General features: G+C 33.2%; 1 protein-coding gene across 1 annotated transcript in view; it reads left to right on the top strand.

Moving 5' to 3' along the window:
• The window catches only part of LOC124366216 (rap guanine nucleotide exchange factor 4), a 965,043-nt gene that overhangs the window by 872,621 nt on the left and 65,159 nt on the right, over positions 1 to 27,263 (top strand). Inside the window, exon 4 of the mRNA XM_046822602.1 lies at positions 12,856 to 13,002. Coding sequence (XP_046678558.1) covers positions 12,856 to 13,002 — 147 coding nt within the window. The remainder of the gene's footprint in view (positions 1 to 12,855; positions 13,003 to 27,263) is intronic.

The raw sequence follows: 27,263 nt of genomic DNA, 5'->3' as shown, positions 1-27,263 counted from the left end.
TAATTGGGAAACAGTCCATTCTCTTAGACTGACAGCTGATGTAGAGCTACTATCACAAAGGCTATTAAGGCTAGAACAGAGTAACTAAAAGCTAATCTAGCCGAGGGTGTTTTGTGTCTAGTTAATGGAACAAGTCATGACGTCACGGCCTCCTACCCTTAGTGCCCCGTTAGTTTGAAGTCGAAAGCTTCATTACACTTCCCACTTGGCTTTTGTCGAGTGGAGTCAAGTAAAAACATTGTTAATGACATGTGTCGTGGTAGTTTTGAGTAAGCGAGGCTGAAAGGTTACATTAGAGGTTTAATGACAGCAAAAATTTTAATTTCAACTGAATATGACACAATTTTTCTAAAAATTTATAAAAACCCAAGCTAGATTATTAATTGTAAGTTTTTTTTTTCGAGTATGTATATGGCTATTAAATATTGTTATGATTTTCGAGACTCCAATATCTAATCAATATACATATATGAATACAATATAAGTTACAACTTTTCACTAACTCTGGTTGATTCTCATTGATTAGTATACCTGATGATCAAATTACAACACATCCAATGACTTCACTAATGACTAAATCCCATAAATATTGTTTAAAAATCATGGCTTTCAAATATACCATCGCTAGAACTCCTCACTAATTATTAATTTATATAATAATCAATAATTATTATCTATAATTTCTTATCTTCTCTTTGCTGAAGATAGTGACAGTCGAACCACGAAACTCTTTTATCAAGATCCTGATAAACACCACATAAGATTTATAACTTTCATAAGATCTGCCATCGCTTTACTGTGCGTAGGATGCAGGGGATGTTTCTCGAGTTTAATAGTGATTTTAGGTCAGTTACGAATCCATTAATTACATCATGTCACTTGCAAAAGTCTTAGAGACTGTGCCATCAATAGTTGAGGAACTTTTTAAATCCTTACTTATGAGGGTGTCCTCATTTGGAAAAACCTGTATATCCACCAATGTTCTCTTCAGTTGTAGCAGTGGCATATATTGTAGCTCCCTCAGACATTTTGAAGACAGTCAATTAAATTGCACCTAGCAGTTTTTTTTTAAAGCTAGAACACGTTTATGACGTCGTAAGCACAACAATTTCCTGGTGTCAAGATTCCAGAGCCCATTTTAGAGGGTTTTTGTACCTCATAAACAAACCAGTGTAGCAGACTCCTTCGAAATACTTTTCCATACGACACTGGTTTAAAGACACTAATAGAGGTATAACAAGGAATTTTAACCTGGTATGCGACAGTTTCCAAGAACTGACCGAGTGGGTCATCAGAATAAATTCGGATTTCCACATTCATCCATTTTTGGGTTACGAAAATTATAAAAGCCCGTGGCTGCCAACTGCCGCGAGTGCCTCTGTAGATTTGAAATTGGCGCGCGTAATCTTTCAGTAGCCGCGAACACGATGCCTGCCGCGCCGACCTTTAGATCATAGCTTGAACAATAGGAGCCTCCTACTATCCGGAATTCTTCTGGGCAGGTTATGGTAGGATTTTTCTTGCTAGGTCAGCAGGCTGAGATCGGAGGTTGGGTGGAGTAGTTGTGCAGCGATCGGGAAGAGTGGACCGGGTAGAAGTGAGTGTACGTGGTGTATGGATTTAGTATAATTGTTAGGGAACCTTTCGGAACCATATCCAAATTATTATTTTATCATTAGTCATCAAAGCTGGTTAGGTTTTGGATAGGGGGAATCTAGTGGCGGATCCACGGTTAATTATTATTCCTCTGGAAGGTGCCCTCTTCCGGTTGCGACGACACGAGGTTGCACAACTTGGTAGCAAACGGTTGTATCCATTTACGTTGCTATCGATATTTAAACTGGAAGTTATGGTTCGCAAAGTATTTTTTTAACATATTTAAACCCAGATAAATACAATCCAAAGATTAATAGAACTCCTGATACTGTAGGTCTAGTGGTTAGTTTGTGTTTAACTTTCAATCTCAGTTATCTAAACTTTGTGCTCCAAGAGTAAATCTGGTATTTGTTGAGTTGCTCTAGTTATTCGACAGCATTTTGGCAGAAACAACACTTAACATTCAGTTTATAATTTATATACCTAACAAGCTGTATTCCGTGGCTTCACACGCTTTTTGTACGTTTGTCCGTGCAGGAACAGTTCTGGTTCAAGATAATTATATTTCCGACGCCGATGTATAGTCGCTTTATTACCACAATCAAAATAATCTCTCAAAAGTGTGTGCTTAAAGCCATTGTACATGTACGAGTACATGTGTCTTTTATAAAGTTTTTCAACCACAATTTTATTTTAAAGTCAAATATACATTATAAATTAGTGCCTTCAAATAGTGTTTTCCTATTTAATATACGTTAAAGTCTCGTAATTGCAGTTTACAATGTGCAGGTGCTTTGAAAATCTTGTGTTTTGTAGCGTCGTCTAGCGGCGAGTTACATCCATGGGAATAGCATGTAAACCTTTTGCGTGGAAAAATACATACAAATTTTCATAATAATCGGTTAAATAGTTTCGGAGTCTATCAATGTTATACACACAAACATCCTCTTTTGTATATATAGACTTAAAAATACTCTAATAATAAAAATAATAACTATCCATTTCAAATAAAATATTAAAACCCTTGGACTAAAAAAAAACGAAACTCAATTGTTTTAATTTTGAAATTGTGTATATAAAACTAGATAATTAAACACTTTCTATAAGAATAACGTTATTGCTATTTGTGATAATTGAACATTTAGGGTTTTTTTAGACGAGTAAGGAATATAACACTTAAATATTGGTAGCAGTGACTACAATAACCGGATGTCAACTGTAAGCACCTCATTTCACGCTTCAAGACATTAAGTCCCTCCCATACATTGAGCTTCTCCTCATTTTCCTTCTTATTTACACTTCTTTAGTGAAAATACTTCCATTATTTTTATTTTAAATCCGTAAATCACCTCATTAATTTGGTCGGTAGCGTGAGGCAATATTTTATTATTTTTATTTTTATTAGAAAGGCAGATTGAACGTGGCACTCAGCTACCACGTTGTGCATTTGTATTTATTACATTGTTAAAAATAATTATCGTTATATAATGATTAAATGAAATATATTGAGAACTGAAAATACAATAAAAATTTTGAATAAGGTTTTGTATAAAAGCAAATTAAAAACTCAATTGTATTTCTGTGTTTTAATCGATTGAAAAATAAAAGCATTACATCTATGTTAGTTGTTACGTGTATGCAAAATAAATTTCCTCGCATAAGGAATTCAAAAACATAAATAACGCCATAAATCAAAAACTATATTTTACTTCAATATGAGTAAGAAATGATACTCCACGCGTAAAAAATAATAAGCATCCAACCACTAAATTAACCGTAACTCCCTAATTTTCCAACCAATTAAACAGATATAATACTGTTGAATTTGTCATTCCCAAAAAAACATATAATCTAACAAATTTGATATTTGACGAGTTGCTGTTATATTTAATTTTATTAAATTTAAATTCCCCCGTTTTGAAATGGAAAATAATATTATCCACTAATTGTTTTTTTAATGTCTCCATGAATCGCAAAAATAATAGGCAAGTTGAAACCTTTTCAAATTAATGGTTTTTATGTGTGATTCTTTTTAATAGAAAATATCCATATATGAACAGTCGAATATTAAAAAAGTAACATAGGACTTATTTTCATATAAAAAATTTCATTGATTTTGAGATTATCATTATTTAGGGACGTTGTACCAACCCCTCGTGTAAATATGTAGTTTATGCGTTGCATGGTTATTTTATGATGAATAATTAAAAATAATTAAAAAAACTGGGATGTAAAGTTCAGGCGAGTTTGTAATAACCCTTGTATGTTAACGGCCGACGGTGGTTGGTAGTTAAAAAAGTAGGTGGTCTCCCTAACCATTTAACGGTCTCTGGAGAAACAGTATCTCTAAGATTGAAAGACAAGATTGGAAGATTGATTTCAGCCTATACTAAACTATCAAAGCATAATCTAAAAAGCCTGAAACAAAAAACACTTCTTACCTTGGAATGAATTAAGTACCTTAAAATCTTTTAATGGAAACATACGTTTTGGAAAAAGCCGGTGATATAATAAATGAAATAGAACTCCTTAAAGAAAAGGATGATAGAATACACGTACAGTAGATATGTGTTACGACCAACAACTCAGTAATTACCAAACACAGCAATAATAGTAAGTTACCAATAACAAGTGTTAACTGACCTGTTGATATGTTTGCTAGATGAAAGGACAAACAGCAATTGTGTTTTGGACGCTTAATTGGAGTTCTGTATGCATCTGACATGCAATTTCGATGGTAAAGCTAATGTTCGTTTTGCAAATTAATTTAAAAATATTGACACATGAGTGCCACACGGATACCTACACTTTGATTTTGCCATATGTACGAAGGCCTTATTTTCATGGAACATGAAATTGCAGCTGTTAATTATATAAATTAATCTGGAACATTCCAATACTGACATTGAAACGATATAATATATTTGACAGAAGCTAGTTAATTATATAAGTCAAATACTGCTTCATATTTGTTATTTTTATTTAAATGTGCACCGAAAATATTGCTTATATGACTGCGAATTTATAACTCCAAAAATGCTGCTTATAGTTTAGAACCATATAAGCTAATTTATATTTTACAAAGACATAACCTAGTTTTTCTAATCAGTTATGAATCTTCGCATAAAAATAAATTTAAGCCACAGCAAATTTTGAGGAGGTTGAAATGGGAGAGTATCAAAAAGGTTAATAATATGATTTTTTCAGATCATATTTCTCTTAGTTTAACATACTGAAAACCAACCATCAGACGAGTAAATAAATGTAAAACCAATGTTAAATAACCATGAACAGACTCTTAAAGTGGTGATATTAGTCTAACTGTCTGACAGTGGTAAAGTAGTTACATACCTGACGTTTTTAATAAAGCTAAGGAAACCATAATCTGAGAAAATACTACTATTCATATTTTATCCCGTTTGATAGCCTCCTATTTTCTCACCTCCAAAGTTATTGGGGCTGACAATCGATGTCTGTATTAGAAAAAATTGTCTGCAGATTTTAAGAAAAATTAGATCGTATGTTTACACAATTTAAATCTTTCTCGGCTCTTAGACAATTTTAGTAAGACTGTTTATGTGGCTTTTCTGGTTTTTGGAAATTTCTTAAAGTAATACGTTCTCTTTTTTTGTAGGATGAGGTTTTAAGGTAATATCGTTAAATAATATTTTTTTTAATAATCTTAAAATTATATACACAGTGCTATATTATAAGTACTACTGATACTGCAGTAATGCATTTAGCGTTACACACGATATGTCGAGTCCATCGGGAAAATGGAACAGAATCAGTTCCAATTTGCTCTTGTGGCGCTGTTGCGTTTTCATTGCAATGCCGGAACCACTGGGGAATCTCAGTATTTGGTCCAGGAATTCCAACGTTTGTCCACAATAATATCACAACAGGTTTACAAATGGCCAAGAGATCATACAATATTCATAACCAATATCGTTCCAATACCAAATCTAGAAATATGAAGCTCTCTATCGTTACGTACCATCACAAATAAAAACATTGTAATTGATTTCCCGCAGGTTTATTGAATTAAAAAGCGTGATCTAAATTATTTTACAGTATCAAATATAATGTAATTACATTCTTGAAATAAATGGTGTATGAAGTATCATTATTTATAATGAATAAACTTCTTTAGTGGTCTTAATATTTGTGTTTCTTATTTATTCATTTGCTCATTAACAATGTCTGCAAGTACTTTGTTTCAACTTTGTTTTTGACCATGGAAAGTTTGTGAAAGTAACAGGACTTGTTCATACATTCCGCATTTATCAGTAGTAAAAACTCACAGCACTAAAGTTTAATCCGCAATCTGATCTCTTTCTCAGGTGGGTCAATAGAATGAAAATAATTAAGTATAGTATCATAATCATTGATTTTTACTCCAGATTCCAATGACCTTTAAGTTTAAACTGTTTAAGAGTTCCACCGCTAGAGAGACTTTCACGGCTATGGCTGCTGAATCACCACCAATAAGCTTGGAATTATTACCAGAACTATAAAATAATTGCGAGATCACCGAGTCTCTCGACCCAATCCACGTGTGATGATTGGGTGAATTACAATAGGATAGGTCGGTGTTGTTAGTATCCCTTCCAGGACCTTTTCTATCAATCCTTTCCAATCCTATAAAAATTCTCTCTTTTTGTGTTTCCATACAAGTTGCTGCCAACTACATCTACTACATCTTGCCAATCTGTTGAATGTATGATTGTAATTATATATGCATAATACAGGGAATAGAGTATCTCCTCGTGGGCGGTTATTTCCATACTAAAGTTTATGCATCCAAGTTTATTACTCATAGTTCGCTTGTCTTTGTTACTCGATAATCGGAATTGATTCGTAAACGTATAGGTAAATAAAAATAAATCTCATCCCTATATAAAAAAGTATTCCATCATCCACCTAGATAATAAGAGTTCGGATTTTACACTCCACGAATCAGGTCACGGGAAATGACATAGCCGTGCCGGGAGATTGCAGGTGGTGCTTAAATCACGGGACTGCATTTTTCCACTTTTCCTAGTGTGACTTATCTCCAGGTAATATTGTAAGAGAAATATAAAGGACTAATATTAGCCTATCCATTTATAATATTTTTCGTTAAACAAATATAGTAATGCTCAATTTTTCAATATTAAAAAAAAACTTAATGGACATTATGTTTATGTTTTGTTAAATAAAGTATAATTGTAATTGTTCTCATTGTCCTATGTCACACATACGCCGTCTCATCCAGTATCGAGTGAGATAGTCTTCGGAACGCACATCTGGAATTTGATATGAGGCATATCGAATACCCGTTCGTATCAGATGGAAACTCTAATTTGTTTCAGACTGTTAACAAAGTTGACAACAGTTTCTACTTCAATTACAAGTATTTTTTAGGATGTTGACTTTTTCACTGGGTTAAAGTATTTTGTGACCAAAAAATATGTTGTTAGTAATATCGACTACTTAACGGATTATATCTCTAACTCTCATTGTTATGTTTTCCACACAGATATGGGATAAAAAATATGAAATCCCTCCCTATTTTCAGGAGAAATAATAATATTGTAATACAAAGTCGTTATGATGGAACTACTTAAATAATTAAGTTCTCTTTATTTACCAATATTAAAATTATTTCTCACTGAATCTGTAAGTTGTGATAAAAAAAAATAGAAATCTAATCACAAATTTTAAAAATATTGTATTGTTTCCGCCTGAACAATAAATTAAGTAAATTTTACTAAGGTTTCCTTTTATGGACTCAGTGCACTATTAAATAAAGCTGGAGATGAGAAATTATCAAATTATATTATAAAAATATATCCGTATTCTATAAAAATAATTATAATGTATGATTTTTCTTCGTTATATAATAATAAAATAATCAAATTTGTTTAAACTTAAGCTTCTACGCCAAAGCTGCAGACTTTAAGATATCGAGCATCTCAGTAAATCTCCTGCCACTTGAGAAAATCCGTAGAAGCTCAGAGATTTGTTTAAAGCGGACAGAGAGATGAATTGTCTCATTTGCATTTCTCAGTCTGAGGGACAATAAATGTACTCAAGTTGGCAACAGTGCATAGATCAACTCGAGGGAGACTTATTGCTACCCCCACTCGGTCATGTTTCCTTGTTCAATTTTCTGAGGAAAACTTGTTGCAATTTGTATTATTTTCAGAATGCCGTTTTCATCTGAATGAGGCAGTTTCAATCACGTAATCTAATACTTGTGTTACTCAGCGTTCGCTCACAGGAAAATGAGATCAATTTCAGTTATTACATTATGTAAGCTATCCATCGTCCAATCATGTCCGAGTTATTTGGTTACCGAAGGAAGAGTAGCATCTGAATTCGTTTTAGAGGTACCGTTACTCAAGAGACAATTGGATTGTTAGGGGACGCCAGCTACTTCTATAATAACCAATCACCGGATAAACTTTCCATCTCAATGTCTGTAACAGTATAGTAAAAGTTAGTCCTTTACTGTATCACGTTCATTTGTTAACCTTAAAGTAACCACAGACCTATATATTTATTATTATTATATTTAGTCTCTGATTGCCCATATATTGATTTTTCAACCTTGAAATTTGTATCCCAAAAACAGTTAAGGTTAATAAACTTGGCTATTATTTAAACGAATCAAAGTGGTATCCAAAAAAATTTTAGATAAATAAAATTACTTCCCGTTTAAAATATCGGAATTTAAGTTTTTCAATATTAGATTCATTATTTATTAATTTAATTTATTAATTAATTAATTATTACGGCAACTGATAGTCATAATGTTTTTTAGAATACTGTTTTATCAGAAAATAATAATTAAAACAGTAATGTATTTGTTTAACTAATTATAACACAAAAGATCTAAAGCTATTTTAGTGGTTTCATGTTTATTCTTTCTTGCGCCTAACAAATACATTACTATCACATTTAGTTTTGTTATAATTCTTAATGGTTCCCGCTGTTTTTAGTTCTATAAGCAAGGAAATTTACTTCATACTCGTATATGCACAAAATTTATATAGTAGGTGTAATGCTTTCATTTTTTTTAATCGAGTAATACAAATAGAAAAATATCGTTGAATTGTTAATTTAATTTTCAAAAATCATTATTCTTACACACTTTTTGCTGCTGTACTATGAGTTTTAATATATTTAATTTCATCGTTATGTAATGATATTTAATGTTTTTAATGTAATACATACAGATATATTTATATAAATAACTTCGTATCACTTTGTCTGTATAATACGTTTCTATTAAAATAAATTCTATAAATTATTGTTTCACGGCTACCAACCAAATTAATGAGGGAGATTTCCGGATTTACGCTGAAATATAATGGAAGCACTTTCACAAAGGAATTTTAAATAAGAAGGAAAAGAAGAAGCTCAATGTCTGTGAGGGGCTTAACGTCTTGAAGTGTGAAATGAGGTGCTTACAGCTGACACCCGGTTATTGTTGTCGCTGCTGCCAACATTATAAAGTAGTATACTCGTACAAAATATAAAACATAAATGATCATTAGTAAATATTAATAATAACGCTATTCTTACAGACACTATTTAATTTCCTAGTTCCATACACTATTTCAACATTATAAGAATTGAGTTTCATTTATGTGTAGTGTAAGGTACGGTTTAGATATTTTATTTAAAATGGATATAATTATTTTTATTAGTAAAGTTAATTGTTGTTGTATTGTTAAGTTGAGTACAGAAACTTAAGTATTTGTATTACCAAAATACAATTCAATGACTACCACTGAACAGATTAACTCTAGGATCAAAAAATTTAGGTGGCCAAGTTTGAAATTTAACAAAAACCTTACCAGTACAGCTGCAATATCGGGAGTTCCATTAATATTTAGCTTGTATCTACCTGCGTTTATAAATGTGAAGTAAATTATTTACAAACAATAGTTTCCTATTTGTATGTCTATAACGACGAAATAGGATACAAGTTTTTGCCGCCAGTTGGCAGCAGTGGGCTTTGTTACTTTTGAAAAAGGCAATATTATAGACACAAAATTGATGAATGTGGAGAAAAGGACTTCTTCCAATAATCCAATTGGCAAGTACTTGTGAAATATCATGTACCAGGTTGTCCATCCCAATTAGAGTACATAAACTGAGGATATATAGATTGGTGATTTATAGATTTTTCCAAATAAGAATATCCCCATTGATAAGTATTTCAAATGATCCTCAATTATGTGCAGGAGACATACTGATGGAAAAGAAGAGACCTGGATTCTGGCCTATCTGAAATTTGCAGGCGCTACTACTAGTATGTTGCCGCGCCTTGTTTCGTAATTCCATTATTGTTTCACTGTTCCATTACTAGGATAAACAATTCGCAGGGTTGGCTGTGGGGCGAAGCGCCTGAAATTACCGCGCGGCAACACACAAATACACAGCTGTGCGCCGGCACGGGCCAGGTCTCTTCTTTTCTCTCGCCAACAGTAGATTAGTGATTGTCCTAAAAACCACAATTAAACTCATAAACAATTTTCTACATCCTGTCTGGCGGCAAAGCGATGGAATCTTTTCTGCAGTCTATGATCGTTGTGTGGTGTATTGGAATTAAAGGGTTTTGATTGAAGAATTTCATAAAATGACTGTCACTGTATTAATCAACGAATTATACTAATGGAACGCGCTCTGGGCCGGAGAAACGATCCGAAATCCTGGCCTGCGTTCCGAGTCTGCAGGCGCTGGAAATGGGCAAGAACTCATTCCGCCCATATGTCTGTATCCGACTTGCATTCTAGTAATGATCTAACATCACTTTAAAACGCCTTCTAGACTTAATAATATTGTTAGATACCAAAATTTATTTATTATTACAAAATAACTGCTTTTTGCCGTGGATTTTTATTTTTAATTAAAAAAAACAGATTTTTGTACAATATGAAAATAACTGAGATTTTGACTTGGTATTTTACTTATAAAGTCGCAAACGAAGATTACAGACATTAAAATATTTACCAGGTGAAAAAACAATTTTTTAATGACAGTATTTTATTTTAAAGTAAACTACATAAAATGTACAAACTCCAATGGCTGTTGCATATGAGATTGAAAATAAAACAATTTTTTAATAAATCGTCATCATTCAATAGAAAGTTAAAACAAACAAATAATAAAATACAGGTAGCTGAAAATCACAAAGATTCAATAATTATACAGTAGAGTAGGTCAGTAGATATTGTTTTTAGCAATGATTTTTTAAGTTTATATGCATTTATAAGTGCTATAACGACCAACATTGATATCTTGGATCAATGTGGATGAAATAATTGAGTGATAAGCATGTTTTACTCAACTATATAATTATTGTTCATGATCAAAAAACGATAGCTTATTAATTTAATTATTAACAGCCTTACCGTACTTTTAGTTATTTTGGTAACCCTGTCAATAATTTGGCAATACAGAAATTAATATTGGTGAGAATTATTATTTTAGAAGTTAGCAACTCGGCGAGTTCTTGCCCACTTTAAGCGCCTGCAAGTCCATGGATACACCCGAAACGCACAGCTGTGTGCGACCGGAAAACACAACATGTGGCTTATGGGCAGTGCGCGTTCCAGTAGTATAGTTCGTTGGTATTAATTAACGAGAAATTCTAACGATGCTCTGTTTGGAAACCAATATGACTTTAAACCAATATGACTTTAAACCAATATTTGTGGGATTAGGTCATTAGTGAATTCATTGGATGTTTTGTACTTTGATCACCATGAATGAGTAATCAATTAGAATTCACCAGTTTAGTCAGTGAGAAGCAACTGGTTGTTCTAGCAACTTTCATTGTATTCTTATATGTATATCGATTTTATATAGGTCTCACGAAAATCATCACAATCTTTCATGGCCATTTACAGACTTAAAAAGATCGAAAGAAGAATTATATTAGTTTTTAAAAAAATGTTTAAAGAAATTGTGTTATATTTAGTATGAAATTAAAATTCGTCTATGTCATAGAACCTCCAATGTAAGCTTTCAATCTCGCTTAGTCAACAATACCACGACACATTTCGTTAACAATGTTTTTACTTGACTCCACTCGACAAAAGCCAAGTGGGATGTGTAATGAAGCTTTCTACTTCAAACTAACGGGGCACTAAGGGCAGGAGGCCGTGACGTCATGACTTGTTCCATTAACTAGACACAAAACACCCTCGGCTAGATTAGCTTTTAGTTACTCTGTTCTAGCCTTAATAGCCTTTGTGATAGTAGCTCTGCTTAGCTGTCAGTCTAAGAGAATGGACTGTTACCTATTCATTAATCTAGAATTCCCAATGATGTATTTACTAGTAATTTGTAATTTAGACATTGACGTACTTCTTAGAACTGTAAAGAAAGAAATGTTAAAAATGTTTTTGGGCAATCATAGATATCTGACGAACACAGTCATTCTCAAGAGACGTTATCAAGTAACATATTTTATCTAGTGTGTGTGTACTTATGTGCTTCCACAGTATAATATGGGCTTGTAAACACGATAACTATCATAATTCCCAACTTCTTATTAGCTGAGCATTAGCGAAGCGTATCACTCGAGGAAACTAACTATCGCAATCATCCTCGTTATTTTTTAAAAATATATATTTTTCACATATTTGTGTGCATTTTCTGCATGTCTCTCCGTCCACAAGATGTTTCAAAACGACTTTTTGACATTGTGCTTGGAGATTGATTTCTGTAAAGGGAATATCGAGTTTGATAATGATGCATGTTACTTCATGCCGTTTGGCAGAGCTTTAGTGAAAAGGTTTACTTTTGCTCTATGGGTATCCATGGTGGCAACAATTAAATTGCAAAAAAAACATAAATCTGTAAAAATACGGAGTGCACTCATATAATATCTTAACATGTCATAACTTATATAACTTATCATAACAGATATAACTTAAGTATTATAAATCAGCTGTAAACATTTGGAATGTCACCTAAGCGAAACCTGTTACGCAAATCGTAGTGTGTACGTAACAGTAGATATAATAAGCTGTTCGTACAATTTTTGCTACACAGTTTTTACAGCACAACTGTAATACAAGTGAATGCGATACGCTTATGTTATATTTTGTTGATTTGTACCCAATTTTGTTAAGATCATTAGCAAAAGAGTTCTGCTTAAATCTATTATCAGCGAAAAAGATAACATTTTGCTTCCAGATATTACCTTAAATATTATAGTTATTAGTTTTTTCTGATCATCCTCTTGTCTGTTTAAAGGTGCCAGTGACGCTGTGTACTCTTGGAGTAGGAGCGACATTTGGAGAGTCTATCCTGCAGGATCTACCCAGGGAGAGTACGGTGATCACACGGAGCACCTGTGAACTCCTGAGGGTCGAGCAGCATGACTTCCGACTCATTTGGGAGGTGAGTGACCTAGAAAAGGGATGGGGTTTGGAACAAAAGAAATACTGGTGTAAAATAATTATTGTATATGGTGTAGACGGAGGAATGTTCAAATTAAGAATGTAACATACTCTAAGAACAAGGGTGTGGCAGAAAAACGAATCTTTTATATGTAAAAATAATTTTAAAAAAACATTCTTTATGGTGGAATTTAGCACATCAAATGGTGAATACTTTTTTAAAGAAATAATTGTTCTTTAATACAGGTGTAGTTGAGAGAAAAGTATAGGAAATCGGGAAAGAAGTCATTAAATAATAAGTCAGAGATGTTCGGAGAAAAGTCATAGAAGTTGCGGAGACTTAGTTTGAGTTGCAAGAGAAGTTAAGAATATTAAATGAGAAGTAAGGGAAACTGGGAAATAAGATATGGATTTGGGAGAGAATTCAGGAAATTGTATGGATATATCATATAGATTTTTAAGGCAGCATGTTTAAATAAAGTAATTAATAAGTTAATTACTTTATTAAATTGCTAAGTTAATAATTAATTAATAATAATAGGTTTCTGGCATCAACATTTGAAAAGGAACGTACACATAATGTCTACTATCTACCAGTTAGAGAGCCAAATCCAATCCTCTGATACTATAAAGAGCTTCGTTATTATCTTCATAAAATTCCTCTGGAAAAGGTTTGGGAAAAAGAACTAAAAGTAAGTTTCGTTGTCTTCAGCCTAACAACTTTACAGAAACAAGAAAAATGAAAAATATAAGATAGTTAAGAAAACTTTCATGCCAGGAAAAACCTGTATATTTATTAACTGTGGTGAGAAGAGAGATTATTCCGACATTTTACCAGTACTATAACTAGATAGCGTAATTTTAGAAAAAAATCGCATTGAAGCATTTAATACGAACTAAAGTACAAAAGTACGGTATAATTTAATACATGATATTAGTATGTTATGAAAAAACTTTAATTAATTAATCACTTTAACAGTAAGCATCTCAACCTTAAAACGATGACCAATCAGAAATGCGAGAACGTGTTTTGATTCGATGATATCGGAAGTTACTAATGCTGATGACTGTGAAAAGCTCCTTTAAACCCCGTTAATCGACTCGGGTTTGAGTTGGACATCTACCACAATGTGGACTTTATTGAGAGTACCCAGTTACTGGAAATGCGTGTTTGGCTCATTCATTAAATTTGAAACTTTTAAATAGTTTGTCATATGAAAGAAATTGTTTTCACAGTATGAACTGACTAGTTCACATTGTTTTAAACAATACCAATAGAATTCAAATAATGTTTTTTGAGTCAATCACTAAATCCTGGATCTCTAAAATGACATGACGTAATAGCTTGACATTGGTTACATCTGAGTTTTGGATACTCTGTTCCAAAAAAGGACAGTTTGAAGATTTTCAAACCTTTTCGGAAATATTGACTTTTTCCGCACCTTTTCATAGCAGTTTCAAAGATATTGACTTTTCTTAGACAGAGAATGTTAGAGATAGTCTGAGTCCCTTCTGATCCATGTAAGTTTTACGACTAGAATATCTTAAAAACTTTCGTGTGCGCACAAAGCGATTTCCCAAACTCTCAACCCAGCTTCCTTCTTCTCTGAATATTGAATAAGTACCAAATAATGTTTCACAAAGTATGTTCGCAATATTATACTTCTGATAACATATGTTTTCAACAGTAGTTAAAACCTTCAATCTCGTGTATGTATAAAAATTACATAAAAACTTTGTTTGTCATTTTTTATTGCATTCTTGCAGGAAAATGAAGTAAAACGTATTAATTTTATATTAATTGAATCAAAACAGCCTAATTGTATTACATATTGGCATTTTATTTTAAAAATTTAGTTTTTAAGATTATTGATATCTTCAAAACTTACAATTTCTTTAGACAGTGAAAAATATGTTTCAGCACTCAGAGTTAATGCAGAAACATCTCTTATCAAAAACTAATTGGCTGAGCGTTAGCGAAAGCTATCATTCAGGGGGTGTCTAACTTTCTCTTCTGCTTGTCTGTGTACCTGTTTGGACGATATCTAAGGTATAGTCAAGGACTTTTGGATGAAGCTTTCTTTGTATGTAGGTAGTATTGGCTTTGATGATGGCCCATGAATCTCCATTAAATTAGGATAATCGTTAACGAAACCTCTTTTCACAGAATACCTTTAGAAAGAAATGAGTCACAGGCATGAAATGTTCCATATTTTGCTACCAATGTGTGTGTGCTATTTATCACTTGTATTTTGTCCGTCTGTCTTTCAGTGCACAAAATGAGCTGCATAATTTACCTACACGAATTTTGGGTTTAGCTCCAGTTTATCTTTCTCTTAATGCAGCGTCTGGAATATGGGGAACCCTGCATAGACTTGACTCCTGGAATATGGAGTCATGTTCATCTGAAGAGATCCAAAATAATCGACAATGAATATGATCAAAACGAAAAATTTACATCGTTTTGACATCAAAGACAGCTAGATTACAAAATATAAAAATATAACCTCAGTGAATTGACATTCTCATTTTCTTTTCAGGTGCACAAATGAATGCACTACAATGTTTCTGACACGATCTCTAAGCACGCTGGGACAACCAAATTTTCTATGCAGAATTTAGCCTTGGTAGGAAGGGTTGATTCAATATGAATGTTGAGTTTAGCTCCAGTTTACCTTCCACTTTGTTTAAATATACCTCTCTACTATAAGTATTTTTTGAGAACACTTCCTAAATGTTTTTCTTATACTATAGAAACTGTGTTTGAATTTGATGCCTATAAAAACCCGTAGCTCGACACATTAAGTCCATTTAGAACCCATAAAGTTGTTTAGATAGTTGACAGTTAATTTTTTTAATTAATTCCTCATCACAGCGCCCCTACACGATTGAGATACTATAACTTTGTACTTATATTGCATTTAAATTTTCGCAGGATATAACTTTAATACCTAATGCACAGTAAATTTATATACGACAAAAACGTGTAATTTTCTTCAAGGTTTATTTAATTAGAAGTTTAATTAAAAAGAATAAATTTTCTTGGCGTATTTCACTTTAAACAGCAGGTTGATAAAAGTATATTTTAAGTTGCTTCAAAAAATTGTTGCTAAAAAGATTGAAGGATGAAGAAATACGTCTGACTGACTGGATTTGATTGGGTCGGAATTGAGTTTGAAATCAAATAGATGCTTCTATTCAGAGAAGTTGAGATATTTTAGGAAAGCAATCTGATAAGGTGACACTGAAGGCGATAGTATCTGATGGACCCGGGTTGGAAGCTCCAACTCCCTGCCTGTCGAGACAGGTTAATATAAATTCTAGGGACAATAACACAATTTTCCAACACCCGATTGTATGTTACTGCAGTTTTTAGTTTATCTTCAAAATAAAACGAATATTTTTACTCTCAGACTTTAGACTATAATGTTATTTGTTTACGAATTTCTTATAGAATAGTAAATTTACGTCCTTTCCAGCTAACAATGAGTAAACCTAGATCTGCGTATCTCTCGTTTCTAGTCTGAGACTTAGAACCTAATTACAATACATAAGTATACGTGAAATCGAGGTCTCAATCACCCGGTACATTGTATCGAAAACCATTATTAACCGGTTTTGAATTTAGTTTTTTTAATTTAATGCATCAATATTTGAGAAATTTTGAATTTTCTATATAATTACTAAAACACAAAATTAAAAATTGTAATGAACATTGTCTAACGCTGTAATTTTATTTTCATTAAAAAAAGATACAACAGGGCCTTTTATGAGATCACATCTTTGCATGTCCATCCGTCTGTGCAATCATTCTTGACAGAAAATTCCTAGAGGCTTGAAATTTGGTACATGGGTTCGTCTTATCCATAGAAGAACACTATTGATATTGGGTTCAAAAGATCAAAAGGCAGTCTGTCTGTCCGTCCAACTGCCCATTTGTGCAATAAACCTTTTATTTCTGCCTCCCCGCCATATTCGTAAACAAACTGACCTATAGACTTTAAATTTTGCTTGCAGTTATATTTCTATGTTTGACTATGGGTCTTATGGGTAACCATGATGGCAGTGATAGATAGCAGAATAAAGAAACTCGTATTTAATTTTCACATGTGATTGTAATACATGTGGCTACAGACTTGAAATTTTGCTTGCAGCTTCTGCCAAACCTGATAAGAGTACACCATCCGTGATGTGGTGTACACGTGCGTTATATATTAATGGACTAATATTAAAACACTAATATTCGAATGATAATAACTAGTTATTAGTTGTATAATTAAAAAAAATGAAAATCTTTGTTGATTCTGTCAGTACTAAATAGCTTCAGAAATGGTTTAGCATTAAAATGTGGAGAATTCAGTGCTGATAAATTTTACATTGCAATAAATTATTTAATGAAAGACGTTAAGTATGGGTAATCCCGTGATAAATTTTAATTACAATGAAATGTTAAGTCTAAAAATTAGATAGTTCGTTGAATTTCAATACTGACTATTTCGTAGAATAATATTTGTAAAAGTCAGATCATCATCTCAGGGGTATTGCCATCTTTGCGTGGGAAGGATATACATATTTTCAATAGAATGTTTAATTTAAAAAAACTAAACGAACCGTAAAACATAGGAGGCGAGATGACGTAGAAGGAGTAAATATTTAATTGCCAAGCTGTTAATGTAATTGCTATCAGCATTAGGTGTCAGCAGTTGGAACTTTATTAATGGAATTAAGATAAATGTATGAATTTAAATTAACTATGGAAGTTCATTTCCTTAATTTGTCCATAAATAACTTCGTACAAATATAATTAATTTCGTACAGTAATTAATTATATTTAAACAGTATGATGTTTATTGTGACAAGTTAAGTTGTTGATAACTAATAATAATAAAATTAACCAGTATTATTGAAGGTTATTCTCAGTAATTATTGATTTATTATTGTTACTAATCATAAATATATTGATATTAAACCAATACATCAAAAAAATATATGAAATAATCTGTTTCTACTTTAATTAAATTGTAAACACTTTTATTTACGTTACCTCATTGACTGGTATACATATGAAAATATCTTAACTAAAACGTTTAGGTAAAATTTATCCCACTTTTTCGTGAGATACATTGAAGAATCACTTGTCTCAGAGTATTGAATACCAACTTCACCGTCTTATACTATGAAAATTAGATTTCCCTAGGATATAGGATTACGCAAATCAAGTTCTTTTGATTCAACATTGGATTTTATAGGGTAACGTAAATTAAATTACGCCAATCCAAGCTCATGGGTCAGTGGATTTTCTGGGGCAACGGAAATTAAATTACGGAAAACGAATTCTCAAACCAATAGCTTTTCTGGGCTAATATAAAATGAACTAAATTATAATACGTCAATCGAGTTACAAAACTAGTCAATTTTCTGGGAGAATGGAAATTAAATTAAATGTATGCCTTTCAAATTAGGAAGTTCGAAAATCATTATAATAATTGTGAAGCAATACACAGAAGTCCTTACAACTGATCAACAATTTAGTTTTTAATTAGAAAGCTTATATCACAAATTAGACCAAACCCTACAATATACCTTCACCACATGTTTGGTAGATTACTGTAAAACTAAACAACACATTATTGCCATCTTTATGGTTACAAAAGGTATAACAACGTTTCGAGGATTGTAATGTATCCTCTTTGTCAGGTGAATGAGGTAGTAGTACGTACAGAGATAAAGATTTCGTATTAGTATCCCACTTTGATCCCTGCCGGTGTGATGTGTGATTGTGTGAGGAAAGTACACATCTGGTAATTGTTAAATTAGTAAAAAAATCTATTTTCTTTTGATTAACTAAAAAATGGGTCGTTACATTTAAAAATGTACTAAAACCCTACACCTCTTGCTTCCTGGCCTTGAAATTTATTCTATTTTTAAAAAACTTTCATCCACATTTCTTGTAAAAAAACGCTTCATTATAGACACTAATATAAGAGATGTATCAGTTTGAAAAATCTAACCAAAACAGTCTTTTGAGCGCAGCGAATGAACGACACAACCAATAATTAACTTAACCACTTTAATTTGTTGGTTTTGTTATTACGCACAACTCTGTCCACTTAATCTTTGCTGCATCTCTTTCAGTTTCCAACACCCCTTTAGTATGAATAACATTTATAACACGCGATATATTAATGTAATAAATTTATCTATTTGAAAAGTGACAGAAGTAAATTTCTAAAGTAGCGACGCGGGAAGGTTTTCAACTCTAATAGCACTTAACACTCTGACAACTTGAGCCACTCTGATTACTTACTCAACACAAACGACATTTTGATTACTTTCCGATTCTCGGTTGGTAGTCCTGGTTGGTGACTGTCATTTGCAATTACCGAACAAAGTCATTTGCTCCTTTAGAAACTTATTTCGCTGTTACTGTGACAAACTTTCAATTTTCATTTGTTTTTTAGCCGAATTTGCACTTGCATAAATGTTGTTGCTGAATGTTTTACCACATGTTTTTTTTATACAAGTCTGTTGTATACTCGTTTAGCAGTATGTAAAATCTATAAAAAAATATTCAATTCAATTCAATTCAATTCAATTCTTTTTATTGCATAAGGTACACAGAAGTACATCGCAATCGTCAATATAGTATAAATCTAAACTTAAATATAAAAGTGCTATCAACAAAATCACATTGAATAGTAGTCAAAAGAAAGAAATAAGTACACAAAAACAATTATTTAAATTAAAATTTAAAAGCCACTGTCAGAGAGGAATTCATTTACACTATAAAATTCCTTTACTATTAAGTATCTCCTCAGGTTTCTTTTAAAAATTGTCAGTTCACAAACCTCCTTCAAAGTTTGAGAGAGAGCATTATAAAAAATTACACCCGCGTGCATCACTCTAGTCTCGTGCAGGGACAATCGATGTGAGGGAGTACGAAGCAAAGTGCCGTGCCTCGTCGGGTAGGCATGAGTGCTTCCCACTGACGGAATCTGACACAGATGCTTCCTCACATACATGACAACTCTAAAAATGTAAAGGGATGTCATTGTTAGAATGTTGAGATTCCTAAATAAACCACGGCATGAATGAAGATTTGGGACCCTGCATATGATCCGTACAGCTCTCTTTTGGACCAAAAATGCATGTTCTGCAGGAGAGGCTCCACCCCAGACCTCAATCCCATACGCCAACAACGAAGCGAAACACCCGTGGTAAGCAGTCACCAACCCATCTCTGTCCATAAAAGTACTCAGAGTTCGTAATGCAAAACACACTTGACTCAGTTTACCACACAACCCAGATACATGAGAAGACCACTGCAATCTACTATCGATGGTTACACCCAGGAAACACGTCGATTTAGATGGTTCTAATGAAGTTTCATTTATGTTAATCAATAAATCAGAGTGTTGCTTATTTTTTGTTAGAAACTGAATAAATGTGGTTTTCTTAGCATTCAACATTAGGTTATTTTTCGAGAGCCAACTGTCAATATTTACGAGGGAAGAAGATGCTCGTAGGTCCACATCACTATCCGAGCCACCGAGAAGAACCGTAGCATCATCCGCGTAGAGTACCAAATTTGCGTCCCCCCTGCACACATGAATATCGTTAATGTAGAGGATAAAAAAGTAATGGGCCTAGAATGGAACCCTGCGGCACCCCATACTTGTTCTCAATCAAACCTGATTTCGAAAACCCAACCTGAACGAACTGCTGCCTGTGAGTCAAATACGATTGTAGCCATGAAAGAGCTACGCCTCTAACTCCATCCATAACCTTCCAGCTTAGAACACAATATGCTATGGTCTACACGATCGAACGCCTTTGAAAGGTCGCAAAAGATTCCTAAGGCTGCCTGGCGTTTTTCTAGGTGGTCAATAATTTTGGTCAACAAGAGAAATCACTGCGTCAGCTGTTGAATGATTCTGTCTAAATCCAAACTGATTTGGGACCAGTACATTGTGGCGCTGTAAAAAGGCAGTCAAACGAGAACAAACGAGTCTCTCCAGCACCTTAGATAAAGTAGGCAAGAGAGACACCGGTCTGTAGTTGTCCGCACATTCCCGATCACCTTTCTTAAAAACTGGTACAACTTTAGCTATTTTGAAACAATTTGGGAAAACACCACCTGCAATTGATTCATTGAACAGAATACACATTTGATTTAGAAAACAACCGTAACATTGCTTCAACAACCAAGCGGACATTTCATCAACCCCCGAAGACTTTTTGGTTTTCATTGATATGATGCTTTTTTCTATCTCATCCGGTGTGATTGGCATAATAAAGAAAGATTGAGGGATAACTCTTCCACGTGAACATGCTCCACTATCCAAACGCAAGCCATCAATTGGTTGCACACCACAGAAGACTAGTGTTAAGCGAATCAAGCTTCATTATTAACAACTTGTGCAACGATTGTAAAGCTAAACGACTTAATCTGTTCTTCGTCTTCAAATAACTTCTCATTCAAGATTTTGATGAATTTATGAGCAAAAGTAGCCTTCTCTCTTGAACCCGGATTTCTCACTTATCGGTGGAAAACGCTCATATTGCACCAAAAAGTCCATGATTTTTTCCATAAATTATTTTGTATTAGGCTGTTTCTGTCTCACATGTGTTTTAATAAGCAAACTGACATGAGATCTGAAAAAACAAATACCTTTCGAACGTAATGCCTCAAATACCAAACTCAAAACATTAATTCTAGGTTCCTCATACACACTTTTAGTTGCAAAATTTATATTGTACAAATGTTGGATAAAAATAGTTGCTCGTAGTTTAAGCTGAGTTTAAGCTGTCACTTGCTCCAGCCATATTTGGCGCAGGAAAGGAATGTTCTTGTAATCATGTATGTTACTTTCTACCACAAAATATACAATTAATTCATATTGGTATGCAGCACTACAGAGGCTATGAGGAAGCCCGTATTCCTATCTTTTTTTTCAAGTTTCCCCTTCTAAAGAGAAGAACACTTGGATAGAAATATTAGCTCCTTTTAATCCTTCCTTCCAACCTCCTCCTGCAAGTATCTTCTTTTTATCCTTTCTTTTTTCTAGTCTCTCTCCTATTCCTTCTACGCCTTCTTTCATCCCACCCAACCATCTTGATCCTTTCCTATCACTGTCTTTCATATACTTTCTTTAACATCCTATTCTCCCACACTCATCTTTTTCCTCTTCTCTCCGCGCTTTCTTTCACTCTTTTCTGCAAATTGTACCGGCAGCTTGCTTTGCAATCTTTCATATCTTGTATTTCCCCGCCCATGACATATGTCTAAACCACCTGTTTCACTCCTCCTGACTATATATATTTTTGCTTAAATGATGCATACTGTTTCCGATTACTGGACGAATCTTCTAGTCCAAACTCGAATATACAGGGTATTATATCTAAAAACATTTTATGTTAAATTCAGGCCCTTCACTATAACTTCCTTGAATACAAAAATTAGAATACTGAATGATATTTCAGTCATTTAAAGTGGTCAGTTTAGGCAATCTCCTAATTAGGCCAAATAAAACTGTTGAATAAAAAATGTTGTATCTTTACGATATTTCCATGAGTTACAACTCCAGGAATTTACGCCTTTTTTATGCATTTATAACTTAAGAAATTACATCTTTTAGTTTTTTTTCTTAACAAAATAAATTTTTTTTATAAAAACATGTCACTCCCTAATACTCAAGTATCCCAAGTTTATCTTCAGTCTTTTTTATTTTGGCCTGATTACAGAATTGCGGATTTTTAATGCTTGTATTTTCACGTGAAGTGATGAAAATAGTTTCTATTTATCTCAAATGGCTATAAATTTAATATATGAGGAAATATTTTCCAACCCCAAAATGTATTATACCACCTTAGCCAGTGCTATTTCTCAGATATCTCATCTTGTAAGTTCGATATCTGCTTCCGACTGTTCAATTATCCAAGCCTCCGAACATTCAATAATTTAAGTATGGATTATATCTCAGAAATCATTTTTCTGTATCTCTTTCTCATAAATAAAATAAAAAATTAGACTCCATGAAAAAGTTGAAAAACTGAAAAGAGAATACATTGTGAATCATTTTTTTTTTTTAGTTTATTTGACGAATGTTTATGCCATGAGGGGCGTTACCTAAGAACCTGGACCCCTCCCCTAACCAGAACTGTGATATTACAGTCACGTGTTGTTAGAGGAGCGATCACGTGGACGAAACGGAATTGTTCCAAACTCGTTATTAACCTGCCAGCGGCGACGTAAGTGTGCTGAACTGCGAGAATTCTACCCGTTACAAGTTTAACTGAAGCAGAAGTTTACATCGGGTTTCATTTATCCTTTCTGATATAACTTCTCTACCTGTTCTCAGTGATATGATAGAATTACTGACTACCCTTTCAATCTATCTAATTCAATTTGACCTATCATTATTAAAAGAAATGTATTTATATGTATTTTTCACGTAGAAGGTGTATATGCTATGCCCATTGATCTAACTAACTACCAGGCGGCGCTCCAAAATAAAAAGGTAATCAAAGCACTTCCACATTATAAACTGCAATTACGAGACAGTTCCGTATATTAAATAGCCAAACACTATTTAAAGGCCCTAAGTTTTTATGTATATTTGTCTCCAAAATAAATTTCTGTTTAGATATTTCTGTTTATGATAAAGTACATGTAAGTGTACAATGGCTATAAACATATACTTTTGACAGATGTTCTTGATCGTGGCAACAACATAAACTCTACATCAGTGTTGTAAATATAGTTTACTTGAACCAGAAGTGCTCATACAGGAGCAAATCTTACGAATAGCGTGCGAAGCCGCGTGAAATAGCTAGTCCTTATACAAAAGAGTGTAATCCACTGACTGATTCATCGTGATATCTCGAAAATCAGAGAACGCATTTACATGACATCTATACAACTTCGTCTTATTAATAAGGTACTAACTGAGAAACTTTTGAGAAACATCCCAGCCTAACCGTAAACATCCGTGAAACGGGGTTTTTGAAATTATAAATATAGCATCAATGAATAAGTTTATTATCAGGAAATCTACGAAATTTCTAAACAGTTTTATATAGCACAATGTAAACATGTCATAGTCTTACCTACCAAGCGTTCACAAAGGAATGATTTTGGAAACCGTATCATAACCGCATAGAATTATGATACCTTCAATGACATGTATATCTACATACTAGCAGTTACCCGCGGCTTCGCAAGTAACATCATTTTTTTAAACTGGGACACCATGAGCATATTATTTTTAAATGACATTTCAAACAAACCTGAGATAAGTAATAGTTACTAAAAGGTATTTGAATATCTTGGTTCATTTTAAATTTATGTTTAAAGATGGGGTCTGAATTGTTTTTGTTTTACTCGCCGTTTTTATCTCATGATGATATAATTACAGTTTGCTGGGATACAGAATTAGTCATTCTCAAAGTGCATCTAAATGGAGAATAGAATTAATATTTCACACACCAATTATAATAATGATAAAGTGATTTCACACGTAGAGCATTGTGTAGGATGATGAATGTGCTCGCATTAAATTTAAGTGCCAATCAGTATTCACAAAGAAAATATATAATTGTGGCGGTTTGTTCCAACCCTAACACCGCCTTCTTAATAATTAGTGGCCTCATCATATAAACTTGCATGTTGATTAACTTCAGGTTACAGAGTTGCATTATTAATACAGTCCAGAATTTCATCAGAAGCTGCCTTTTTAAGTATTTCTGAAATTTCTTGCCAATATTTCATGATTTCATTAAAACTTTTATTATTTCAGGCCAGTGTGGAGGAATCCTAAATCATTAAATAGAATTTAATGCAAAATTCATGCCCATTTCATTTAATATATTCGATTGAAGTATTTCCCCGTGCTGGCCTAAAATAGTTCAATTGTTACTGGAATCGTTCATTATGAAATAGTGGAGAGAATTTTGAGTTATTTCACGGGTACTTATAAAAAATGTTTCACTCATTGATTTTAGTGACCTGGAACTTAAAGACTATTCTTTACACTTAAATCTAAAATGGTTTAGGAGACTAGTATATTTTAGTGGACGTGTTATGAATGTTGTTTAAAAGAATATGTCCGTGGTGTAACCGTTTTCAGAAGTAAATTGCGTGCGAAGGCGCGTTTAACTGCTAGTAGTGTAGTAAAATTTATATTAAGATTAATGCGAAGGTAAAAAATGTCTAGAAAGATTATTTTTTTATTTCAAAACTGTAAATCGAATAACACATTTCCCTCTTAAAACGCATTTCGAAGGTATGAAATACAGATTGTTCAAAATATCGATGTCTATATCATACAAAGCCTAAAAGAGAGACACACGCCTGAACTGCCCAGCTGTGTGTTATTGAAGCGGTGGGTCACTGTTGACCAGACTGTACCGAGCGTTGCAACCCTTTTATCCAATAAGCCCAATATGTGGCCCGGGAATATTCCACAGGGATGAAAATATCTCCTGAAATATACCCATTCCATTGATAGTAATACTGAAAGTCTTATTTAAAATAAAATATTCTGATTTTATTCTAAGCTTTATACAGAACCACATGTTGTTACTAATAGAGCTCCTTAAAGCATGTACTCACAAATCATGACGACTGCGCAACCTACAAAAAATAGACTTGATAGTTTGATAAATACTTTTACTGTACAAATATAAAACTTTTAAAATAATCACAAAATCATTTTTGTAACTTGTCTGAATTTTCAGATTTGTGTCTCGATAGAAAAACACCAAAAATACCGGTATATTTCATTGTTATACTTGTTGCAAAACCTGCAATCGTTGTTCAAATTTTAATTATTGAAAGTGTAAATGCGTAACTGGCTAAATTTTAATGTGATTTTTGTCTCGTTACTCTTGTCTTTGTCTTTTCTTGTACTCTTTTTAATCCAGCCTAGTGAAAAAGGGGGCCCACCTGGACAAAACTCCGAAACTAATAATTATATACTGTGAGTCGTTGTTTTTTAATAGTCTTGGAATTAAAAGTAGTAGATTCAAAGGTAGATTGAGAAATTAATTCAAAAGCTGTAAAACGACTTTCCTCTTATAACTTATAACTTTGTGCATTTAGAGACAAGTTTATAAGTTTAGTTACGTAATATTATTTTCAATCAAGAACGAATAGTCAATGGATGCTCAAATGGACGAATCCAAAATAAATAATCATAGAAATAAAAGGTTCCTGGATACTCAAAGGCTTGACCAAATGAACCAATCCTTACTGGGATGGATGCAAACTGAATGCTCAAAGAAACTGTTGCTCATTATATTATCAAAGCCAGCTATGCACATTGAATTCAAGATGAGAGATTGCTCATTAGATCATAAACGAGCGAATTATCATTGGACGATCAAAGAAACAGATATAACGATGATCGAATAGAGGTGCTCGTTGAAAGCTCTAAGGTAAGGAATGCTAATTAGATCTTTTACTCGAATGGAAGATTTCTCATAGGATGATCAACGTCACCGATGCACATTGAAATCTTGATGAGAGTTTGCTCGTTGGAAGCTCAAAGGGACGAATACTCATTGGATGATCAAAGCCACTGATACTCACTGGAATCTTGAGGAGAGGCAGCTTATTGGATGATGAACGGACGAATTCTCATTGCATGATCAAAGAAACGATGTAAACTGGACGCTCGAAGAAATAGTGCTCGTTGAAATCTCTAAGGGGCGAATGCTAATTCGATAATTTACTCAAATGGACGATTTTTTATTGGATGATGAAAGCCACCGATGCACATAGAATTCTCTATGAGAGTTTGCTCATTGGATGATAGACGAACGTATGCTTAATGGATGTACACTGAATTCTTCAAGAGAGAGCGCTCGTTTGGTAGCTGAAAGGGGCGATTGCTCATTGGATAATTTACTCAAAGATAAATTGCTCAATGGGTGCCCAGAAATAAGGGACTTTCATAGCATATCCAAAAGAAATAATTGGAGCCACCACTAATAATCAACAATCATCATTATTTATTTTATATAGAAATTAACACAACTAATAAATTTTAATGTTTTGGAGAGAGATTTCTGAGTATTGTAGTTAGTTGTCATATAACCTAGCGATGGTGGTGTATGGGGAAGGGATTTTATCCTCCAATCTCGATAGAAGTGTTTTCTTACTAAACAGTCACTCTGTTCAATGATCCGACGCTGTTCCAGAAATATCACAGTTTATATTGGAAACGTTACCTCGCTTTCATTTGCAATACGGCACCCTTT

The sequence above is a fragment of the Homalodisca vitripennis genome, chromosome 7 (genome assembly GCF_021130785.1).
Source record: "Homalodisca vitripennis isolate AUS2020 chromosome 7, UT_GWSS_2.1, whole genome shotgun sequence".
Lineage (NCBI taxonomy): Eukaryota > Metazoa > Arthropoda > Insecta > Hemiptera > Cicadellidae > Homalodisca > Homalodisca vitripennis.
This window is presented reverse-complemented; position numbering and strand designations above follow the sequence as displayed.